The 25,111-nt window shown below is 48.6% G+C and overlaps 1 protein-coding gene across 2 annotated transcripts in view; it reads right to left on the reverse strand.

The window, feature by feature from the left end:
• The window catches only part of lars2 (leucyl-tRNA synthetase 2, mitochondrial), a 103,270-nt gene that overhangs the window by 13,923 nt on the left and 64,236 nt on the right, over nucleotides 1-25,111 (reverse strand). For both annotated transcript variants that reach the window (XM_038796576.1, XM_038796577.1), the window contains exons 16-19: nucleotides 24,907-25,089; nucleotides 21,703-21,872; nucleotides 12,637-12,714; nucleotides 3,806-3,917 (exon numbers count right to left, since the gene is read on the reverse strand). In XM_038796576.1, coding sequence (XP_038652504.1) covers nucleotides 3,806-3,917; nucleotides 12,637-12,714; nucleotides 21,703-21,872; nucleotides 24,907-25,089 — 543 coding nt within the window. The remainder of the gene's footprint in view (nucleotides 1-3,805; nucleotides 3,918-12,636; nucleotides 12,715-21,702; nucleotides 21,873-24,906; nucleotides 25,090-25,111) is intronic.

A 25,111-nucleotide genomic window follows, 5' to 3' on the forward strand; every position in this document is an offset into this window, starting at 1 on the left:
GTAATTAATTATTTGCTCCAATCAGTAAGCCAGTAAAAAACACTTCAAGGTGGAGTCAATTCTAGTTGTTCAACAAACAGGCTGGAAAGAATGCATGACAAAAGAAACACTTAAAGAACTATTTTACACCACAAATTGCTCTCATGTGATCAGCACTCCTATAACTAGAACACAGCTGAGGGCATTGGAACTTCCTTACATATAACGGTAGACCTTTTTTTTGGTACACTTATAGGTGCTTATGTTACATTATAAATTTGATTTTCAAGTTCTATTTGTTAATCAGAATACAGGAGGAACAAAGGGACTGTAAGCAGCTCAAAGAAATGACTTGGGCAATTTTATTGGCAGCCATTGGTTTTAGCTCTCTCAGTCCGAATTATTTGAATATTTTTAGCGATAAAATGTGAATTGTTTGGCTGGGCGTTCGATCATTCTGGATGTGGAGATGCCGGCGTTGGACTGGGGTGAGCACAGTAAGAAGTCTTACAACACCAGGTTAAAGTCCAACAGGTTTGTTTCAAACACAAGCTTTCGGAGCGCAGCTCCGGAAGGAGCTGCGCTCCGAAAGCTTGTGTTTGAAACAAACCTGTTGGACTTTAACCTGGTGTTGTAAGACTTCTTACTGTGATCATTCTGGAGCCTCTGGACTATAGGGGATTTTTCAACCAATCTCTATTTCTTACCCGGTGGTCAGGTGATGCTTTGGATACAATCCCTGTGACACCAGCTCTCCTTCAGTCGTGCGTCAAAGTGTCAGCTTAGATTTTTGTTTTATGCTCAAGTCTCTGGAGTGGGGCTTGAACTCAGAACCTTCTGGCACGAGGAACGAGTGTAACTCAGTGAGCCATGACAAACACCTCAGAATGGGGAGGGGGGGGGCTCCAAAACTGTGGGTCGCGACACTACCCGGGCGGCATGGTAGCACAGTGGTCTCAGGTTCGATTCCCGGTTTGGGTCACTGTCTGTGCGGAGTCTGCACGTTCTCCCCGTGTCTGCGTGGGTTTCCTCCGGGTGCTCCGGTTTCCTCCCACGAGTCCCGAAAGACGTGCTTGTTGGGTGAACTGGACATTCTGAGTTCTCCCTCCGTGTACCCAAACAGGCGCCGGAGTGTACCGCCATTGCAGTGTTAATGTAAGCCTACTTGTGACACTAATAAAGATTATTATTATTGCCTGCGAGCTCCGAGGCAGCAATGGTTCTGCAACAGACAGCAACAAGGCCCCTGCAAATGCTTGTGTTTTATTTCCTGTTGTTGGGAATGGCTTAGTCACCTGTTCTGAGGCCCTATCGCAACATGCTGTAGAAGATGTGTGGCTGCGCATTCTTAGACCCCCTTCCCGCTCAACAACTTCCTGCCTCTCTCCAAAATGGGGGGGGGGGGGGGGGGGGGGGGGGGGGGGGGGGGGGGGGAGGCTCGCACAAAGTCCGAGGCATTAAAATGGGGTCACATCGGGTAAACACCTGGGAAGCACTGCCTTGAGAATGGCTGTTACAGGAAGCAAGGACATAAAGATGTAGCAATCCAGCTGTCACTCACTTTCCATTCCGCCCCACCCACCTCTCCAAGTATATCATTCAGCACATTCCCACCCCTCTTCAGCTCTGAAAAGAGCCACTGGACTCGAAACGTTAACCCGGTTCCTTTCTCCACAGGCGCTGCTTGACCTGCCTGAGCTTATCCAGCATTTTTCCGTTTTTTATTTTCGTGCTCTTTCGTACTTGGGTTAAAGCGAATTGTTGAGTCAAGTCACATAAACTGCAACTGGCTTCTAGTTATTGTTTCAAAACCACCACCTGGAAGGAACTTGCACATCTGGAGAGACGACAGACCCCGGGTCAGACAATAATTTTATTTATTCACGGGGTGTGGGAGTCACTGGCAAGGCTGGCACCTACCCATCCCCGAGTACCACGCTGAGCCATAAATCGCTGGCTTTGAAAGCAGACCAAGGCAGGCCAGCAAAGCGGGTTCAATTCCTGTACCAGCCTCCCCGAACAGGCGCCGGAATGTGGCGACTAGGGGCTTTTCACAGTAACTTCATTGAAGCCTACTCGTGACAATAAGCGATTTTCATTTCATTTCATTTTTCAGAGGGCGGTTCTGGAGTCACATGTAGGCCAGACCAGGCGAGGGGTGGCAGATTTCCTGCCCTAGAGGACATTAGTGAATCGGACGGCTTTACGTGACAAATCAATGATAGTTTCACGGTCACCATTACTGAGTCTATATTCCAGATTTTAACTGAAGTTTAAAAGTACATTCCACCAGCTGCCGGGGCGGGATTTGAACCTGTGCCCTCGGAACTCCGAAAGGCTGGGCCTCCGGATTGATTACCAGTCCAGTGACATTGCCACTACACCACCATTTCCTTTTATTGTATCTCATTTCCCAATGTGCCGTCTCTCACACGCCAAAGTCAACAAGATATTAGCGATAACCAATAATGCGCACGTGTTGAGTGGTTAGGAGCACACAAGGAAGCCTATGTCGGCTCCCTGCAGAGCATTCGAGTAGGTCCCATTCTCCCGCTCTATTCCCGAGGCCGCTAAGTTTATTTCCATCAAGTGCCCATCCAATTAATTCCCTTCTATATTCATTCGCCGCCTCTGCTTCCACCACCTTCAAAGGCAGTGAGTTCCAGGAGCAAAATGGGAACGGCTTCTTTGTCTGTCGTAGCAAAATGTGCCATTATCTTGCTTCAATGTATGATAACAAGGAAAGGTCACGAAGGCCAACAGGTCTAGAATTAGTCAAACAGAATGTTACAGCGTAACCAGGGTGTTTTTAAAAAAAAAAGTTGGCTCAGGTGCAGAGAAGGCAGTTTTACATTGCAACGTTAGTTATGGAGAGTAGGACAGCACGGTGGCGCAGTGGGTTAGCCCTGTTGCCTCACGGTGCCGAAGTCCCAGGTTCGATCCTGGCTCTGGGTCACTGTCTGTGTGGAGTTTGCACATTCTCCCCGTGTTTGTGTGGGTTTTGCCCCCACAACCCAAAGTTGTGCAGGGTAGGTGGATTGAACACACTAAATTGCCCCTTAATTGGAAAAAAATTAATTGGGTACACTCAATTTTTAAAAAAAAAGTTATGGAGAGTAGTGCTACACAACCTTAGAATTCCTACAGAGCAGGAAGGAGGCCATTTGGCCCATCGAGTCCACACTGACTCTCTGAAAGAGCGCCATAACTAGGGCCACTCCCCCACTCCACCTCTGGAACCCCAGCTAACCTGCACATCTTTGTACACTAGCATAGCCAATCCACCTAACCTGCACGTCACTGGACTGAGAGGGGAAACCGGAGCACCCGGAGGAAACCCACGCAGACACTAGGAGAACGTGCAGACTCCGCACAGTCACCCGAGGCCCGGAATTGAACCCGGGTCCCATGCGCTGTGAGGCAGCAGTGCTAACCACTGTGCCGCAGACGGTCCCGCTCAAGCTGCTCTTTCTAATAACATACAGCAGTGTCCATTGACAACCGTTGGGCAGGTGTGAACACAGCGGGGCTGCTGGGATCCAGGTTCAGGAAACAATTGTGTCTCCACTGCCAATTGCACGGGAGCTACATGTTCGCTGTCAACTGCATATCTCAAAGCAAAATTTATTTTAAAATGTTTTATTTGTTCACGGGACGTGAGCATCATTGATCAGGCCAGCATTTGTTGCCCATCCCTAATTGAGTTTAACGTTTAAGTGTTTACTCAGCAAAGTTCACCCAGTGATGAATTTAATATTGCATTCAATAATTGGGACTACAAATTCCGTTTGCCGGCACCTAACTAAAAATGTAATAAAAACGTTACCTTTCCACAACTCCGATGCTAGGTATGGGACCATGGGCGCAGTCATAATACACAAGGTCGCCAGCGCCTCTTCGTACTCAGTGCTGTGCATTACCACTCGAGAAGATGCTTGCTGAAGGTAATGGAAGAAAAGAGGAGAAACCACACAATCTTTAATTGCTGAATAAAACTAGAATCAATTTCCACAAGAGCCACTGTGAACAAGGGAGGTTACTAAGTAAAAGCAAAATACTGTGGATGCTGGAAATCTTAAACAAAAACAGAAAATGCTGGCTAAACTCAGCATGGCTGACAGCATCTGTGGAAGGGGGGGGGGGGGGGGGGAACAGAGTTAATGGGCGGAATTCTCCCATACTTTGTGGTAGCGTTGGGCGGCACGGTGGCGCAGTGGTCAGTACTGCCGCCTCACGCGGCCGAGGAACCGGGTGCGATCCCAGCCCAGGGTCACTGTCCGTGTAGAGTTTGCACATTCTCCCTGTGTCTGTGTGGGTTTCACCCCCCCACAACCCAACAACCGTGCGCAGGGTAGATTAATTGGTCACGCTAAATTGCCCCTTAATTGGGAAAAAAAAGAATTGGGTACTTTAAATATATATATTTTTAATTGTCATAGTGTCAGGCTCTGTCTGAAAATTGGCGAGCATCTAGACATAGACATAGAACGGTACAGCACAGAACAGGCCCTTCGGCCCTCGATGTTGTGCCGAGCCATGATCACCCTACTCAAACCCACGTATCCACCCTATACCCGTAACCCAATAACCCCCCCCCCCCCCAACCTTACTTTTTAGGACACTACGGGCAATTTAGCATGGCCAATCCACCTAACCCGCACATCTTTGGACTGTGGGAGGAAACCGGAGCACCCGGAGGAAACCCACGCACACACGGGGAGGGCGTGCAGACTCCGCACAGACAGTGACCCAGCCGGGAACCGAACTTGGGACCCTGGAGCTGTGAAGCATTGACGCTAACCACCATGCTACCGTGCTGCCCTCCATCTCTCCAGTTGCACTACAGAGTTTTCAGACCAGATCTTCAGCTCATAGAACATACAGTGCAGAGGTAGGCCATTCGGCCCATCGAGTCTGCACCAACCCACTTAAGCCCACACTACCAGCCTATCCCCGTATCCCAATAACCCCTCCCCCTGACATTTTTGAACACTCAGGGCCATCTTTAGCGGGCTCCCCGATCAACACAGAGCTTAAACTCCCCCCAGCACCCCCCGCCCCACCCACCCCCAAATGGACCAGAGTCGGGGGCTCTCTTTCCCTCATCCTCCCAACCCCTCAATGCCCAGTCCCCGCTTCAAAGGCATCAGCCTTCCCCACCCCAAACAAACATAACGGTAACCCCCTCCCACCCCACCCATGGAGCTCCCCAGAGGGCCGGCCCCTGGCCCTGCCTGCTGGCACAGGTTGGCCCTGCCTGCTGGCACAGGTTGGCGCTGCCTGCTGGGCATGTCCCTCTCCCCCCTGGGGCTACACCTACTTTGCTGCCCCCAGCAGGATTCCCTTGACTGATCCACATGTCTATAAATCCGTTGTCAACGTTGGCACGGTTAAATATTCAGTGAAGGGCGATCATATGGTGGGGAGGCCCGTTAATAGTTTTCAAATCCATTAAAATGTATCCTTGGTGGTGGCACGGCGGCTCAGTGGTTAGCACTGCTGCCTCATGGCACTGAGGTTCCAGGTTTGATCCCGGCTCTGGGTCACTGTCAGCGTGGAGTTTGCACGTTCTCCCCGCGTCTGCATGAGTCTCACCCTCACAACCCAAAGATGTGCAGGCTAGGTGGATTGGCCATGTTAAAGTGCCACTTAATTTAAAAAAAATGTTTTAAATTATTTTTTCCCAATTAAAACGCAATTTAGCATGGCCAATCCACGTTAGCACAGGGCTAAATCGCTGGCTTTGAAAGCAGACCAAGGCAGGCCAGCAGCACGGTTCAATTCCCGTACCGGCCTCCCCGAACAGGCGCTGGAATGTGGTGACTAGGGGCTTTTCACAGTAACTTCATTTGAAGCCTGCTTGTGACAATAAGCGATTTTCATTTCATTTAATTTCATTTTTCATTCCTTTGGGTTGTGGGGGTGAAACCCACGCAGACACGGGGAGAATGTACAAACTCCACACGGACAGTGGCCCGCGGCCGGGATTTGAACCCGGGTCCTCAGCGCCGTGAAAAAGCCGTGCTAACCACTGTGCCCCCCCCCCCCCCCCCACAAAGTGCAACACTTAAAATACTCACTGCGGCAGGTACAAGAATGACAGGTAGGTACAGACTGAATTTAGTATAATATTTACTAGGAGATCCACCGATGGTGGTGGTTACTGAAATACAGCAGATGTAGTAAAGTCAGGATTAAATTATGGAAAATGTAACGTCTTATGGTTGTGTATTTCTTTAAGACCAAAATATCTAATTGTTACTTAGTAAACATGGAGTCAGTTCATGAGAATTCAATTAAAAGGCAACAGGAACCCTGGTCCCACTTGGTACAAATTCATCCGTCTCCAAAATCTCAACAGCGTACATTCTTTCCCACATAAAATGCTAGCGCCTGGATAGCCTCAATTTTGACAACTTCCATTGGTTTTATCTCATTCTCTTAAACATTGAATTCAAAATCGTCAACCGAACGTTGCAATTTTCGGGTCCACAATGCGCTTCACGTGGACAAAGATGTGTGCGAACGTTCAGTTAAAGGAGGGGATGACAATGAAAGCAAGCAAGAGAAGGAATGGAAAATGTGCAAAGAATTTGCAGACGTGGGAAATCAAAGGTTTGGTTGAAACTTTGGGTTTTGAGGAGATTTTGGTTAAAGCAGGGAGGTGGCACAGAGGACTGGGCATTGGGCTCCTCACAGTTTGTGGTGATGCAGTCGTGCCTACGTGCAAGGTTTGGACCATATCCAGTCTTGAGCTGATAAATGGGAACTAATACTTGTGCCTTATAGGTGTCAAGCAATGACCATCTCCGACTCGAGAGTCGAACCATTTGCCCTTGATATGCAAAGGCATTGCCATCGCTGAAACCCTCACCATCAACATCCTGGGGTTGGTGCATAACATTAACAAGAAACCGAACTGCACCCGCCATATAAATATTGTGACTACAAGAGCAGATCAGAGGCTGAGAATTCTGTGGCGAGTAACTCACCTCCTGACTTCCACAAGCCCAGCTCCAAGGTACAAGTCAGGAGTATGATGGAATACTCACCACTTGCCTGGATAAGTGCAGCAAAACAACACTCGAGGAGCTCGACACCATCCAGGAACCCCCACTCAAACATTCACCCGCTCCACAAACTCATTCGAGTTCTTTGAGGAAGTAACACACAGTGTGGATAAAGGCGAGTTTGTAGATGTTGTGCATTTGGATTTTCAACATAAAAGGCTACTACACAAGTTAAGAGCTGATGGTGTTGGGAGGGATGTATCAGAATGGATAGAGGATCGTCTAACTAACAAGAAACAGAGTCAGAAAAAATGGGTCATTTTCGGGTTGGCAAAGTGAAATCCCACAGGAATCAGAGCTGGGGCCTCAACTATTTGGGGCGGCACAGTGGTTAGCACTGCTGCCTCACAGCTCCAGGGACCCGGGTTCAATTCCAGCCTTGGGTGACTGCCTGTGTGGCGTTCGCACTTTCTCGTCGTGTGTGCGTGGGTTTCCTCCGGGTGCTCCGGTTTCCTCCCGCAGTCCAAAGGTGTGCAGCGTAGGTGGATTGGCCACGCTAAATTGTCCCTTAATGTCCACCTTAGTTGGGTTATGGGGATTGGGTGGAGGCGTGGACTTGGGTAGGGTGCTCTTTCCAAGGGAAGGTGCAGACACGATGGGCCGAATGGCCTCCGTCTGCACTGTAATTTCTATGATCTATGATTCTATTTATGATCTATATTAATGACGTGGTTGAAGGGACCAGAAGTTTTAACCAAAGACAGGAAAATAGTTGTGAGGAGGACACGGAGGGATACGGGGAGGTTAAGTGAGTTGGCAAAAAGTGGGGTTATCCACTTTGGTGGAGAGAATATTAAGTCAGAATATCTAAACAGTAAATGTGCAGAAAGCTGTGGAACAGAGGAACCTGGTGTCCTTGTACATGAATCACAAACGGTTGGCAATCACGCAGGGACAGGAATTAGGAATGTTAATCTTTATTGCAAGGCAAATGGGGTATAAAGGGAGGGAAGCCTTGCTAATGTTGAATTACTAAAACTGCACCCGAGGTGCTGTTGTACAGTCTGATCTCCTTATTTAAGGAACCATACTTACACTGGGAGCAGTTCCGAGAAGGTTCACCGAGCTGATTCCCGGGATGAAGGGGTTGTCTTTCAGGAAAACGGTTGAGCAGGTTTGGGCCTATAGCCCTTGCAGTTTGGAAAAACGTGCGATGATCTCACTGAAACATGCAAGATCCTGGGAAGGCCCGGCAGAGTCGATGCTGAGAGGGTGCTTCCTCTCGTGGGGCAATCTAGAACTAGGGGGCATAGTTTTGAAATAAGGGGTCTTCCATTTAAGAGGGAGATGAAGAGGAATTTCCTTCTCTCAGAGGACCATTCATCTTGGAATTCACCATTCTTGTGAGCAGTGGAGGCTGGGTCATTGAATATATTCACGGCTGAATTAGACTTTTCATCTGCAAAGGAATCAACAATTGTGGGGAAAGACAGGAAAGTGGAGTTAAGACCTCAGTCAGATCTTATTGAATGGAAGAACAGGCTCCAGGGGCCGAATGGCCTACTCCTGCTCCAATTCCTTATGTTGTGTTTCAATCCTGGCGCACCATAGCTCCAGTCTGCACCCTGCAGCAAATCATCAATAAGATGTCTTACAACACCAGGTTAAAGTCCAACAGGTTTGTTTCGATTCACTAGCTTTAAGAGCGCAGCTCCTTCCTCAGGTGAATGAAGAGATGGGTTCCAGAAACACCTATATAGACAAAGTCAATGATGCAAGATGATACTTTGAATGTGAGTCTTTGCAGGTAATTAAGTCTTTACATGTCCAGACTGTGTCACTGGAGAGAGAGACAATCACAGGTTAAAGAGGTGTGAATTGTCTCAAGCCAGAACAGTTGGTAGGATTTTGCAAGCCCAGGCCAGATGGTGGTGGTGGTGGTTTGGGGGGGGGGAGGAGGCCTGCTCGCCGATTATACGTTGTCGCGCACCCTGAAGGCCACCTTGGAGAACGCTTAACCGGAGATCAGAGGCTGAATTCCCCTGACCGCTGAAGTGTTCCCCGACTGGAAGGGAACATTCCTGCCTGGCGATTGTCGCGCGATGTCCGTTCATCAAGTCTTCGCCGGTACCTTCAAAGCCTGGTCCCTCCATCGCTCGACGGAAAAGGGCAGCAGATCCATGGGAACACCACCACCTGCAAGTTCCCCTCCAAGTCACTCACCGTCGTTGACTTGACTCTAAACCTTCATTCCTTCACTGTCGCTGGGTCAAAATCCTCTAATTCCCTCCCTAACAGCGCTTGTGGGCGTACCTACATCACATGGATTGCACCGGTTCTAGAAGACAGCTCACCACCACCTTCTCAAGGGCAATTAGGGGTGGGAAACAAATGCTGGCCTAGCCAATGACAGCCACGTCCTGTGAAAGCAGAAAAAAACAGGGCACATTGGCTGAAATCGGGGTCACGTGAAGAGAAGGACAAAAGAGAAGTCAAACATGACAGCTATGGTGCACGCAAAGATACAAGGTTGTCAGGGTGAGATAACGGAGTGATGAGAATTTTGAATTCAGCCTCTGGGGTTTGAGAAACCTGGAGAGAAACAAATCTGCTGCACAGTCCACAATGCAATGCAGAAGCCCTCCCTGCAGTCTTTTTTTTTATATAAAAGAAATCGCAACACAAACGCTGAAACGTCCAGGCTACAGTGTTCTCACACACCACAAATGGTTTTTGGCCTTAAAAAATGAATCTGAAATATTTACAACACAATCAGGAGAACAGCCCTAACAACTGGGGGCTTAGATAAACAGAAATTTGGAATACCCTTTATGCCTGAGGGAAGATTTGTATGAACTGTATTCTTTGGGGAGTTTTTCTAATAAAAACCACCTGAACAAACTTCAGAGACAAATCAAGGGAGTTCATGACTAACTGTATCCATTTGAAGATATCATTGCTCATCACATGAGGCAATGCATGTATAGACATCAGCTGTTAATTATCTGCCGTTTTAGGTGTTACTTTTCGGCCAGAAGCCATCATGCTTTGGAGATTGGTCCTTTAACCGTTGCTGAAAAATCTGGTCTTCGTTCGTCAGAGACAAGTTATTTTAGAAGATTGGCCCCACAGAATAAATACTTCCACAGATCTGTTTATTCAATCTGTGTGGAACAGAAAGAGTGGGAAAGGATAGAGTTCAGAAGATGCCAACATTTTTCTCATTATTGCGAATAGTATTTGTGCTGCAATTAATTGCCCAGGCAACTGCCTCAGGGAATTTCTTTCTCGCAACTGCTCAACACTTGATTATTCTCCAGCCTGATTGCGCATTTCCACAATGGACCACCAGAAAAACTGGAAGGACATCAAGATGATTTAGGGAGTGGGCGGAGGTGCCCAGCATCTGTGTCCCCGAGAAACAAATTCTGTCAAAGTTGGTCTCCTCAGCAACCATCCACTTTGCGATCTAATTAACACTGGCCAATTATGTGAGTCATTCCTTGAATTTGGGTACAAGTGGATCTCAATCAGAATGGTAAGACAAATTGGCGACCGCAGCAGGACTCACCGGTGCCTCCAGAGGCTGAACCAGAAGAGGTAAACGAAACAACATAAAGATACTGACCCTCGGATAAGAGTGAACTGAGATGAGGAAATAAATGATCTACGATTCTGAAGTGACATACATTGTCAAAATTGCATCTTTCCACCATTCCCCCCCCCCCCCCCCACCTGAACCCTATGACTACAGTTCTGAAGATCAGTTATGTAAAATCTTAGTTTATAAAGTTGGACATGTGTGTTGAAATTTTTTAAACAAAAGACACATCCTACATCAGCTACAATGTTGTACTAGCGAAGGGCACAAAAGTGTTTTATGGATACAGAGAGTTGACGGAGCTCTCGGAGACAGTGGCTAAGATGAGCCCAGATTGAAATCAGAGAAGGTCCAGAGTGAAATCTACTGGATTTGAACTAATTGTCAAATACAGGCTGCCCACAGGGACGGAAGGGGGCAACAGCCACACCCTCTCTTCCTTCTTCTAAAACCTCTCTCACCAAAGCGGAGCTGTTTGTGCTTTGAAAACCCACCAGAGACCTCTCTGCTGCAAAGAGCCAAGACCACCATTCCCGAGAAGAGACTCCGCCAGCCTCGGCTGCAGGCTAGTTGCTTCAGCGAGGAACCCAAGTCGCAGCAGCTGCTGTCGAAAGCGACCCCCTCAGCTGCATCCGGACAATCCGGGAATTTCCTTCTCTGAACTTTACTCGTCACTTGGTCCAAGTTTTACGACCAAATAGTCGAAAAGGCTTCAATCGGCTGAATGATTTACTCCTGTTCTTGGATAAACTCTTGCACCAAATTCACTCACCTCGCCTCTAACACACCGTCTGCTGGTGGGGATGAAGGACGTGTGATAGTTGAGCTGAAGCCCCTCACCCTCAGTTTGTTTCCCTTCTGCCAACCTCCATTTCTTTTTTTTTTTTTATAAATTTAGATTACCCAATTATTTTTTCCAATTAAGGGGCAATTTAGCGTGGCCAATCCACCTACCCTGCACATTTTTGGGTTGTGGGGGCGAAACCCACGCAGACACGGGGAGACAACCTCCATTTCTAAACGGCTTCCCTCAGGGGCTTTTGCTTGTAAATTTCTACTTGGTTTTATAGAAGCTAGGATTTGATACGGTCGTTTTGTATTTTCTAACTCTCCCTCCCTCTTTTAGGTAACACTGCAATAGTGTGGAGAAATGAAACCCCAGCTTGCTCAAACGCCTCCCCAAGAACCTCCATGTATCTGGTTTAGACAGTCTTATCTTGATTAATAAGGCGATCAGTGGTTATGGGAGAAGGCAGGAGAATGGGGATGAAAAACATTTCAGCCATGATTGAATGGCAGAGCAGACATGATGGGCCGAATGGCCTAATTCTGCACCCATGTCTTATGGTCTTATCCGCAGATCATCTTTTCCTCCCTGTAGTCAGGAGCTCCTCATTGTCACTCGATAGCGCAGCACATCGCTCGCAGAATTCTACCCATGAATCCATAGAACCCACCTACAATGTGAAAAGGAGGCCATTCGGCCCATCGAATCTGCACCGACACATTGAATGAGCACCCTAGCTAGGCCCACTCCCCCACCCTATCCCCGTAACCCGACCTAATCTGTACATCCCTGGACACTAAGGGGCAATTTAGCATGGCCGATGCAACTAACCTACGCACCTTTGGACTACGGGAGGAAACCGGAGCACCCAGAGGAAACCCACGCAGATACAGGGAGAACATGCACGCTCCACACCGACAGTCACCCAAGAACAGAATTGTACCCGAGTCCCTGGCGCCGTGAGACAGCAGTGCTAACCACTGTGCCACCATGTCGATTGGGGAATTATAAATATTTATTGCAACAGCACATACTGTTGCAGTACACGTTATGTTAGAACAATTATAAAAATAGGTGTTTAAGGAGATCAAATTCACAGATCTTTGCTTTGTACTGGAAAGGACGTTCTGGTGGTTTTCACCTTAGTACCAACTAAGAAAGCTGAAGTTGCTCGACAGGTATTGTGCCCTTTCCCTGACATGCTGTACTCCTCAGCCTCCCACTTCTTTGCGAGCAGAGATTTGAGGAACTGCACTTACTGATAGAGCGTTTGTGAGGCCCATGAGCCGGGAGATTGCAGCATTCAACAGGAAATCCTCTGTCATGTAGCCGGTTACCTAAACACATTTAAAAGCAAGAGAAACAAAATTAAAAACAATCGTTGGCTGTACTTGCCCAGCCGGGTGGAAGCCGCAAACATTTGTCCCCTTTCCAAAATTTGAACAGACCTTTGTGCAGCTTCACCCTCCCATCGAGGGTACAATTAATAGCTGCAAGGCAGAGGTGAGGTTCAGGTCACAACGCTAATCATGCAAATAACCTGAATAATTAACTATTGCTCATCTGAACCCAGAGGTTAAAGCCTTGTTTCTTTTTAAATGATGGAGAGAATGAAGTTCTGTTCCGGTTATTAGCAGTGTGATCTGTAGGGCGAGTCGCTTTATGCCATCCTTTGATCAAAGATTGAAGGCTGCATCAAGGTTGTTGCAACTTGTTTTTATTTCCCCTCCCCCCGAGGAGGCGGAAGCATAGTGGTAACCCTGGACTAGTAATCCAAGGGGCCCAGACTATTGCTCTGGGGACATGGGTTCAAATCCCATCACGGCCGCTAGCGGATTTTGAACTCAGTTGATAAACACCGGCCCGGTAGCAGAGTGGTTAGCACTGTTGCTTCACGGTCCCAGGGTTCGATTCCCGGCTTGGGTCACCGTCTGTGCGGAGACTGCACGTTCTCCCCGTGTCTGCGTGGGTTTCCTCCGGGTGCTCCGGTTTCCTCCCACATGACGTGCTTGTTAGGTGAATTGGACATCCCTGTGTACCCGAACGGGCGCCAGAATGTGGCGACTAGGGGATTTTCACAGTCACTTCACTGCAGTGTTAATGTAAGCCTACTTGTGACAATAATTTTTAAAAATCTGGAATATAAAGCTCGTCTCAGTAACGGTGACCACAAAACTATCAATTGTTGCAAAACCCAACTGGTTCAGCCATGGAGGGAAATCCGCCGTTCTTACCCGGTCTGGACTACGTGACACAATGTGTTTGGCTGTCAACCCACCCCTGCAATAGCCGAGCCATCCACTCAGTTCAAGAGCGATTAGGGATGGCCAACAAATGGTGCCCTTGCCTCTGATGCCCACATCCCCTCCCCCATGAAAGGATAAAGAAAACAAAATTGTAGTTTCCCCCATTTTTCTGCCAATTTCCTCCTCAACCCCCCCCCCAGCCCCGGGTTGCCATGTTGGGTATTAATTAACTGCACCCCTCAGTAATTCAGCCAAGTGGCTGTTAATCACAGGCAAATCTGGACAGCAAGTGGAACCGCGCATCCCACCCTCAATAAATAACTACACGCGGTTTCAGAAATTGCTCCCAGTAACCAGATTTAAGATTGTTGGCAAAAGAAAAAGGTGATGTCACAAAACATTCAAAAAGAACACACCAAGTTAGGATAATCTGGAACACGCTGCTCAAAAGGGAAATGGAAGGAAATTCGATAGTAAACTTTCAGAATAGGTCCGTAAATATTTGAACAGGCTGTTGAAGCTTTTCATCTTGGACTCATCAGGACAAATGCTAGGATGTCAAATTTCAAATGAGCACAACAATTTATACCACAGGGGGAAAAAGGGTGGCGATTGGTTGGCAAATTGACTCTGATTGGCCAAGGAGAACTATAGGCTCTCCAAGCTCCAGGGTAAAGTAAAAAAAAAAGGCACATGGCTTGAACATATTCCTTTTGTTTGCAGAGAACAGTCACTTCTAGCAAGGGTAAATGAGCCATGTTATGAGCGTGACTGATCATCTTAGATTGGCTGTTAGCGTAGCTTTCGCGCACTCTGGATTGTTGAACACTGAGACTGAGCTATGGTGAAGGAATTGCGGCGAGGAGGCGGGGGGGGGGGGGGGAATTGTTTGAATGCCGTCTGTTTTGTGTGGTCCCATTCTATGATTTCTACTGGAGGTCATTTCAAAGTAATCACCAGCAGGAATCTCAGTCCACTCCCCCCCCCCCCCCCCCCCCCCCCTCTACAAGCCAAAGGCATGTTGGCCAAGTGTAACGCCACAGTGGAGGTCTACCGATTTGTGTATAGATTGGAGACTGGTGTTAGTACCCACACCGGCCTGGCCTGTATAATTCAGCTGCTCACTACAATTGCACAAGCTCCAGCCCATTCTATAGTCAGTACATAATGCTAACCTAGTTTTCTTATTTCATTCATCCACTTCCCATCCATCCTCATTCCTCCTTTAATCAAGAGATCTCCAATCTGCTCAGCCTCTCTCGGCCTTGGACAACCAGCCTTTAGATGCCGCGACTATTTCTGACAACCATGATCAACGGCACAAAACATAAGTATCGGAAAGATACAAGTCGATTTTTTTTTTTGACTCCTCTGTCCTCCATCCAAGGAAAGAGACTCGAGGCTTCCAGCTCCTGCAAACACTTTGCTGAAATGTAACCATCAGGCGAACGTGAAGAACATGGTAGGGCAGTGATGTGAACTAGGAGCCTTATACGATATTCAGTTATAAGCTGCTTTCACTCTTGAACAAGTCGTTTTCTTTCTCCTATTTTCCCCCATCCTCTTCCATCAAGATGAATCGTGCTGCATGTTAGAACATAGAACATACAGTGCAGAAGGCCATTCGGCCCATCGAGTCTGCACCGACCCACTTAAGCCCTCACTTCCACCCTATCCCCGTAACCCAATAACCCCTTCTAACCTTTTTGGACACTAACGGCACTTTAGCATGGCCAATCCACCTAACCTGCAAGTCTTTGGACTGTGGGAGGAAACCGGAGCACCCAGAGGAAACCCACGCAGACTCGGGGAGAATGTGCAGACTCCGCAGAGACAGTGACAGTAACGGGGAATCGAACCCGGGACCCTGGCGCTGTGAAGCCACAGTGCTAGCCACGTATGCTAACCTGCTGCCCATGTTGTACTCCAGCTAAAACGGATGGGCAGATAATTAATCCCAGAAAGTTTGGTTTTAAAAGCCACCGCTCGTTAGCATCATGGTTTTTAACAACTGCAATTTAATCTGGTTATTTGGATGCTGCTGGTCGATGCAAGCCCTGTCGCCCTAATATGCAGGTTCTATACAGAGAATCTCATCTCACTCTCTACACCCAAACCACAATCCCCCCACACCCCCCACTCTAAATGAGGCTTAGGGGGTTTTGTTTATATTTTTTGAAAACCTTTCATTCTGGTTGTCTTGAAGATGATATTGGTTGACCACACGTGTAGCGTTGCACATAGGGGGTCAGGACTTAGCATGACAGAGGTCAAGAAGATCAGAAGGCAGGGCATAAACAGAGTGAAGCGAGAGAGGGCAGGGTCGAAAAAAGGGAGGGAGAGAAATGGAGAAAAGGGAGGGAGAGAAACAGAGAAAAGGGAGAGGGTGCTGAGGGTCGCAGTCGAGAGAAGAGTGGGGGGACTGGTGGGAGGGTGATCTCCCGTGTTGACTTTCTTCATGGGTCAGTGTGGTGGAGTCATTTAGTAGAAAGTGGATTGCAAAGCCGGGCACTATATTTCCGCTTTGTGGGGCAGGTGTTGTTGAGTGTACATTGTTTGGGTTTGGGGGGGGGGGGTAGAGTGATGTTTCTTTTACATGTTTGTCAAATGCGGGAGGGAGTCACAATTCCAATTCCTCTGCTTACTGGTGGAGGGGATCAAAAAACGCAATGTTGGGGTCCGACATTTCTATCTGAGGTTGAAGAGATAAACTCTAATCATCAATTGTTACTTACAGCACCAGGTCCTCTGGTTTCCAAGGTACAGCACCCAGATTTCATCAGTGACATAACTTTCCAATGTTCCTCAGCTACAGAAAGTTATTCTAACAGTGCCATCTACAGCCACATTCTTCTTAAACATACATTCGGAATTGTGTAACCGCAGCATTTACAGCACCTTTCAGCCAGTGTTAATGCTCCACATGAGCCTCTTCCCCATCCTTCTTCACCCAACACCATCATAGAATTTACAGTGCAGAAGGAGGCCATTCGGCCCATCGGGTCTGCACCGGCCCTTGGAAAAAGTACCCTACTGAAGCCCGCACCTCCTCCCTATTCCCATAACCTCAACTAACCTTTTTTTTTCGGAGACTAAGAGCAACTGGCCAATCCACCTAACCTGCACATCTTTGGACTGTGGGAGGAAACCGGAGCACCTGGAGGAATCCCATGCAGACACGGGGAGAACGTGCAGACTCTGCAGAGAGTGACTCAAGCCGGGAATCGAACCTGGGATCCTGGAGCTGTGAAGCAACAGTACAAACCGCTGTGCGACCATGCCGCAATCAGCATACCCTCTATTTCTTTCTCCGTCGTGTTTAGCTAGTTTCTCCGTGGATGTACGCTTGCTATTTACCTTGATTTCTAGTGGTAGTGACATCGGGTCATAAGAGTACAAAAGCCAGGAAGTTGTGCTGAACTTGTATCTCAGCTAGAATATTGTGAGCAGTTCTGGGTGCCAAACTATAGGAAGGATGTGAATGCATTGAAGAAAGTGCAGAAGAGGTTTGCAAGAAGGGTTCCAGGGATAAGAAACTTCAGTTACGAGGATCAATGGGAGAGGTTGGGGCTGTTCTCCTGGGGGAGGAGAAGGTTGACCGGAGAGTTTAGAGAAATGTTCAAAATCATGAGGGGGCTACCAGAAGGATGTGGAGGCTTTGGAGAGGGTGCAGAAGAGATTTACCAAGATGTTACCTGGTATGGAGGGCATGAGCTATGAGGAGAGGTTGAATAAACTCGATTTGTTCTCACTGGAACGACTGAGGTTGAGGGGCGACCTGATAGAGGTCTACAAAATTATGAGGGCATAGACAGAGTGGATAGTGAGAGAAGTTTTCCCAGGGTAGAGGGGTCAATTACTAGGGGACATAGGTTTAAGGTGCGAGGGGCAAGGTTTAGAGGAGATGTACGAGGCAAGTTTCTTACACAGAGGGTAGTGGGTGCCTGGAACTCGCTGCCGGAGGAGGTGGTGGAAGCAGGGACAATAGTGACATTTAAGGGGCATCTTGACAAATACATGAATAGGATGGGAATAGAGGGATAACGGACCGCGGAAGTGTAGACGATTTTAGTTTAGGCGGGCAGCAGGGTCGGCGCAGGCTTGGAGGGCCGAAGGGCCTGTACCTGTGCTGTACTATTCTTTGGCTGGACAGAGTAGATGGGGAGAGACTGTTCCTGCTGGTAAACGGATCAAGAACGAGAGGGGCATAGATTTAAAGTGATTTACAAAAGAAGCAAGTGTGATGTGAGAATTTATTTTCCCCGCACAGTGAGTCTGGAGTGCACGGCCTGGATGTGTGGTGTAGGCACATTCAATCGAGGCATTCAAGAGGGCATTAGATGATTTCTTGAATAGAAACAATGTGCAGGGGTGCGGGGCGAGGGGGAAGAGGCAGGGGACCGGCACTGAGTCAGGATGCTTGTTTGGAGAGCCAGCACTGACACGCTGGGCCAGATGGCCTCCTTCTGCACTGTAACGATTCTGAGTTCCATTAGATTCCGAGTTATAAAAGGGCAAATTTGCATTATGTAAATACACTTGTCTCGGCTCACAATGCCATAAAGTGACCCGATTTTGGCCGCTTGGACGTTAATGCCCAGTGTCCTCAATTTTCCAAATTGCAGTGCGAGAGATGTGCCCACCTATAAATGTGTGACTGTGGCTCAAATTCCCCCCTCTGCATCGCTGAGTGTTTAAACGCAGGCTGCCTCACACAAGATCTCATTTTCAATCAGCTGGGTAAGGAATGGATTTAAAACTCAGATGCAAACACACAAAGACCCCACACCACACCAGCGAGTGTCACATCACAGGAAATTTGTTGTTCAGGTTCGAATAACATGAACAGCGTTTATTTTGAAATTCTGGAGTTGGCACCGGTGAGGAAATATTGAAACCAAGTTTGGAAAATATTGTATCTGTGGGAAAGCATACTGTGGGAACACATCAGCTTATCAGAATCCAGACTACAGATGTGCCAATGTAACAAAGTTAGCACAGCCAGTAAGTTAGATACCAGTGAGTCTGCTGGTATGGAGCGCCAATCAGAAGTCGCAATTCAAAGCTTGTAAGCCAATAGGGGGCAGAGAGGAGGACAGTACCAGAATGTGCAGGTATAAAGTTCTTGGTGCACCCCTTTCCCCCCCACACTTCTTTGTTCTCCTGCCATTGTTCTCTTTGTGTAGCCCTGCTGGGTTTTTATTTCTTTTGCTTGCATTTGAAAGTGCGCTGAAGAAGTTTTGCAATAAATTCGATCTCAAACTACCACCCAACCTAGTATCTCATCAGAAAATAAGAGATCCTACAGCAGCTGATTATTGTTTCGTGGAGCGGAGGAAGCAGAATATGGGCGGCACAGTAGCACAGTGGTTAGAACTGCTGCCTCACAGCCCCAGGGACCCTGATCAATTCCGGCCTCGAGTGACTGTCTGTGTGGAGAACCCCAGACCCCCAGACCACCCCCCCCCCCCGCCGCCGCCGCCATCTGCGTGGGTTTCCTCCGGGTGCTCCGGTTTCCACCCACAGTCCAAAGATGTGCAGGCTAGCCGGATTGGCCGTGATAAATTGCTCCTTAACATCCAGGGTTGTGCAGGTTACGTTACGTGGATAGGGCAGGGGAGTGGACCTAGGTAAGGTCCACTCTTTTGGAGGGTTGGTGCAGACTCGATGGGCCCAATGGCCTCCTTCAGCACTGTAGGGATTTTTATGGAGAATGTACTGGAGATTTGGGATCTCGGAATTAATTTCACTGCTCCGGTTTTCTGCTCCATTAGGGCACGAACATCACTAATCAAGGTAACAGAGTTAGGCATTTCAATGCAGCAGCAGCAATGGCCAGATTGGCGCTGCGCTCGTAATTTCCCAACACTCTAATGTTGCGGCGCCTTTCCTCCGAGGCATTCCGGCCCCGGCTGTCACAAATACGCACTGCAGCATCCCTCAGGGAACTCCTGCTGAAGCAGAGTAAAGCTAGCGGAAGGCCAGTAGGCTTGACGAGTCGAGTGGCCTTTGCCTGATCCTATTTCCCAGAGCACGCCCCCATTTTATGGCACTGGCTGCCTTACGGTAGGCTTTAAGGTCCATTGTGGATGTTGGTGAATAGGTGAGTGGGGTGGTTGAGATGGTCAACGTGGGTGAACAGGTTGCTGATTGGGTGGGGGGGGTGGGGTGGATGGTCAGTGAGGTGGGGTGGGGGGGGGGGGGGTTCAGTTTGGTACTTGCCCAGCTTTATATCTAATACTTACTGAGTAGCTACCCAGGTAAGTACTGGGGAACTGACCAGAGTATCTGACTCTAACACAGGAGTTGGAGACATTCACGGGAGGTTCAGAGGAGCAGGGGGAACTGCTGAGCGGAAATTTAAACAAATTCCCGCAAAAATCCATACCGTAGCCCATCCCAGGCTGCTGACAAGCATCGTCGGCCGTATGTCCTCTCACAGGTAAACCGGAGAACCAAAGATTTGGCCCAGTGTTTATTTTTAAAGAGAGGGAATAAAGCGATACGCGGAAGAGACTTTTCAACATACCTTAGCTGTCCGGCGTTCTAGACTAACTGCAAAAATGGCTGCACTCCTGCAAGCAACACACCGGGCGAAATTCTCCCCCCCCCCACGACGGGTGGGAGAATAGCGGGAGGGCCTTCCCGACTTTTTTGACGCCCTCCCGCTATTCTCCCACCCCCCCCGCCGCAATCCCGACAAGAATCGCTGCCGCCGTTTTTTTACGGCCGGCAGCGATTCTCAGCTGTTAGATGGGCCGAAGTCCCAGCCCGTTACGACCTTTTTACGAACGGCAAACACACCTGGTCCTGCCGTTCGTAAAAACGTCGTGACAAACTCGCAAAAAATAACCATGGCACCGATTGGCACGGCAGTACCACGGCCGTGCCAAGGGTGCCATGGGCCCGCGATCGGTGGGCACCGATCGCGGGCAGCGGGCCCGATGCCCGCGCACTATTTGTCCTTCCGCCGCCCCGCAGTATCAATACGCGGGGCGGCTGAGGGGCAACCCGGCCCGCGCATGCGCGGGTTTCGCGCAAAAACGCGATGACGTCACCCGCGCATGGAGTCTTCCCACCTGCGCATGCGCGGCTGACGTCATATGACGCGTCAGCCGGCGCTAACTCCGGCAAGCGGGCTTAACGATTTTCGTTAAGCCCGACTTGTCGGAGCCTCCGACGTCGGGCTGCTAGCCCCGACGGGGGACCAGAATCGGTCCCCCGTCGGGAAGGGGCGCGCTGCCGTAAAACCCGCCCGGGTTTTACGGCAGTTTTACGATTTCTCCCGTTTTGGGAGAATTTCGCCCACCATGTTAGGAATGGGTCAAGAGACATCCCAATTACCTGTCTAATTGATGTTAAGTATCCAATAATTGGCACTGATATATAAAAGGGTTGCAGGTGGCACTTGTGGTGCGGTGATAAAGTTTTTGTATGGAGTATGTTCAAGGTAAATAAGGGCGGCTTGGGAAAGGAGCAGAACTCTTGACCCGACAGCAGCCAGAAGCTAACATACCACACACATTTACCTGTGACAGAGTGTAGTTTGTACCTGTGACAGAGTGTAGTTTGTACCTGTGACAGAGTGTAGTTTGTACCTGTGACAGAGTGTAGCTTTTACCTGTGACAGAGTGTAGTTTGTACCTGTGACAGAGTGTAGTTTGTACCTGTGACAGAGTGTAGTTTTTACCTGTGAGTGTAGTTTTTACCTGTGACAGAGTGTAGTTTTTACCTGTGACAGAATGTAGTTTTTACCTGTGACAGTGTAGTTTTTAACCTGTGACAGGGTGTAGTTTTTACCTGTGACAGAGAGTAGCTTTTACCTGTGACAGAGTGTAGTTTTTAACCTGTGACAGGGTGTAGTTTTTACCTGTGACAGAGTGTAGTTTTTATCTGTGACAGAGTGTAGTTTTTACCTGTGACAGGGTGTAGTTTTTAACCTGTGACAGGGTGTAGTTTTTAACCTGTGACAGAGTGTAGCTTTTACCTGTGACAGAATGTAGTTTTTACCTGTGACAGAGAGTAGTTTTTACCTGTGACAGAGTGTAGTTTTTACCTGTGACAGAGAGTAGCTTTTACCTGTGACAGAGTGTAGTTTTTAGTCTGCCAGATTTTCTTGGCTTCCTCTTTCTCCTTTTTGCTCAGCAGGTCAGGACTGGGCATCATTCCAGCATTCCGAGCGTCAACCAGCTTGGTAACCAGGGCCCAAAGGCGGACCTGCCACCTCAATACACCAGGAATGGCATCCGCTGGGTTCAAAGGAGAAAATATATATATATATATTTAAAATTCTTTCATGGCGCCACGGGATATCAGCAGAATTTGATTTGATTTGTTGTCACATGTATCAAAGTACAGTGAAAAGTATTTTTCTGCGGCCGAGGCAACGTACACAGTACGTACATGGTAGACAAAAAGGAATCATCGACAGAGAACATTGACAAATTGTACATCGAAAAATAGTGATTGGTTACAGTGTGGAACAATGGGCCAAACAAAGCAAATACATGAGCAAGAGCAGCATAGGGCATCGTGAATAGTGTTCTTACAGGGAACAGAGCAGTTCGAGGGGGAGTTGTTGAGGAGTCTAGTAGCTGTTAATGGGCATCATGGTAGCACAAGTGGATAGCACTGTGGCGTCACAGCACCAGGGTCCCAGGTTAGACTCCCCGCTGGGTCACTGTCTGTGCGGAGTCGGCACGTTCTCCCAGTGTCTGCGTGGGTTTCCTCCGGGTGCTCCGGTTTCCTCCCACAGTCCAAAGACGTGCAGGTTACGTGGATTGACCATGCTAAATTGCCCTTAGTGTCTAAAAAGGTTAGGAGGGGTTATTGGGTTCCGGGGATAGGGTGGAAGTGAGGGCTTAATGTGGGTCGGTGCAGACTCGATGGGCTGAATGGCCTCCTTCTGCACTGTATGTTCTATGTTCTGTGGGCAAGAAGCTGTTTCTATGTCTGGATGTGCTTCTCTTCAGACTTCTGTACCTTCTGCCTGATGGAAGGGTCTGGAAGAAGGCAATGCCTGGGTGGGAGGGGTCTCTGATAATGCTGTCTGCCTTCCTGAGGCAGCGGGAGGTGTAGACAGAATCAATGTGAGGGTGGCAAGCTTGTTCAAGGTTAAACCTTTGCTACTGTGCTCCAAAAACATGCCCTCACCAATCTTGGACCAACACCCTGCTCCACCAGTGTCACATATCCATCTCCCAACAGGAGCCACCCATGAGGAAAATTGGGAGTTGTGTGCTAATTTTGGGGTCTTTCCTCTCAATATCATTAAAATAAGAAAACACTGCGGATGCTGGAATCAGAAACAAAAGAGGCAGCATCTGTAGGGATCCGAGGTAACCCGGACTGGATACGCTTTCTCTCCCTACGGATAGATCCAGGCCTGCCGCGTTTTTCCAGCTTTCTCAGTTTTTGTTGCGTACGAAACTACCATCGCTTGTTGCAAAAACCCATTTGGTTTAGGGAAGGAAATCTGCCATTCTTACCCCGGTCTGGCCAACATGTGACTCCAGACCCGCAGCATTGTGGTTGGTTCTTATGTGCTCTCTGAAATGTTCAGTTGAAGGGCAATTGGGGATGGGCAACAAACGTTGGCTTTGCCCGCAACGCCCACATTCCCAGAAAAATACAATGATGGAAACAGTCACTACCTTGCATCAGGCAGGTAGAAGACACTTTCTTTAATAATAATCTTTATTAGTGTCACAAGTAGGCTTACATTAGTACTGCAATGAAGTTACTGTGAAAAGCCCCTCGTCGCCACATTCCGGCGCCTGTTCGGGTACACTGAGGGAGAATTCAGAATGTCCAATTCACCTAACAGCACGTCTTTCGGGACGTGCAGGAGGAAACCGGAGCACCCGGAGGAAACCCACGCAGACACGGGGAGAACGTGCAGACTCCGCACAGACATTGACCCAAGGCGGGAATCGAACCCGGGTCCCTGTCGCTGTGAAGCAGCAGTGCTAAACAACAGTGCTACCGTGCCATCCTTTCATCTGATTACTTGGAGATGGGTTTAAATCCAAGTGTCACTATGGAAAGGAGTATATGCCTTAAGTATACGCGTTTAAAAGAACACTTTATTTGAAAAAAATGATTTTTATTTCAGAACACTGACTGAATTGCAATGAAACACAAGTTTCCTTTCACTTTATTGGGCGGGAGTCAATTTAAAAATCTACCACCTCGTTCCCCTCCCTAAATGCACGCTGTCAGTCTTCTCTCTCCGTGGAAAGAGTGTGTGATTCTCAGGCAATAGCCTGGTTACCTTTTTAAAATAAATTTAGAATTTAGAACAGTACAGCACAGAACAGGCCCTTCGGCCCTCGATGTTGTGCCGAGCAATGATCACCCTACTCAAACTCACGTATCCACCCTATACCCGTAACCCAACAACTCCCCCTGAACCTTACTTTTTAGGACACTACGGGCAATTTAGCATGGCCAATCCACCTAACCCGCACATCTTTGGACTGTGGGAGGAAACCGGAGCATCCGGAGGAAACCCACGCACACACGGGGAGGACGTGCAGACTCCACACAGACAGTGACCCAGCCGGGAATCGAACCTGGGACCCTGGAGCTGTGAAGCATTGATGCTAACCACTATGCTACCGTGCTGCCCCAAAGAGCACCCAATTATTTATTTTCCAATTAAGGGGCAATTTAGCGCGGCCAATCCACCTAACCTGCACAACTTTGGGCTGTGGGGGTGAAACGCACGCAGACACGGGGAGAATGTGCAAACTCCACACGGACAGTGACCCAGGGCTGGGATCGAACCCGGGTCCCCGGCGGCGTGAGGCAGCAGTGCTAGCCACTGTGCCGCCCCTTTGGTCTAGTTACTGGTCAGGCTCTGCCAGAGTCACCGTGGCCAGGAGAGAGACATCATCTTCCATCTACAACAACTCGACTTCGCGTTTGGGGTAGGTAAGCACAAGCAAAGCCCACCCCATCAAAAATATCGACACCTCCCTGTGATAAAAGGCAGCCTGCTACTGCGGCCACCACCAGCCCACCCCGGTAAATACCCCGGTGGTACAAGAGCCAGGGCAGAGGAATAAGAATAGATAGGGAAGGAAGAAAGGAATGGAGAAGTATGCCATGCCAAAACTCGGTAATCCATTCCAGCATCTGGATTTGATGGGCCGAGTGGACTGCTGGGCAGACAGGACTATGATTTTTCTTTGATGAGTCAACACGCCCCAACAGTATCAAAAAGGTGTCATACACAATGTTCTTGCTGGCGGCTTGAACTAGAGGAGCTCAGTCACTTACTCTTAATGTCCCACAGGATATCTTGCTGAGGAGGGGCAGCATACAGGATGTACAGGCGAACAGTGTCAATCCCATACTGCCGGATCATCTCTGCTGGGTCAACCCCATTGTGCTTGGATTTGCTCATTTTTTCCCAGGTGATCTGCAGTGTCTCGGAGGTACTGGCATGGAGCGGCTCGGGACCTGGTTGTGGACAGAAGGAAAG

The sequence above is a fragment of the Scyliorhinus canicula genome, chromosome 5 (assembly GCF_902713615.1).
Source record: "Scyliorhinus canicula chromosome 5, sScyCan1.1, whole genome shotgun sequence".
Lineage (NCBI taxonomy): Eukaryota > Metazoa > Chordata > Chondrichthyes > Carcharhiniformes > Scyliorhinidae > Scyliorhinus > Scyliorhinus canicula.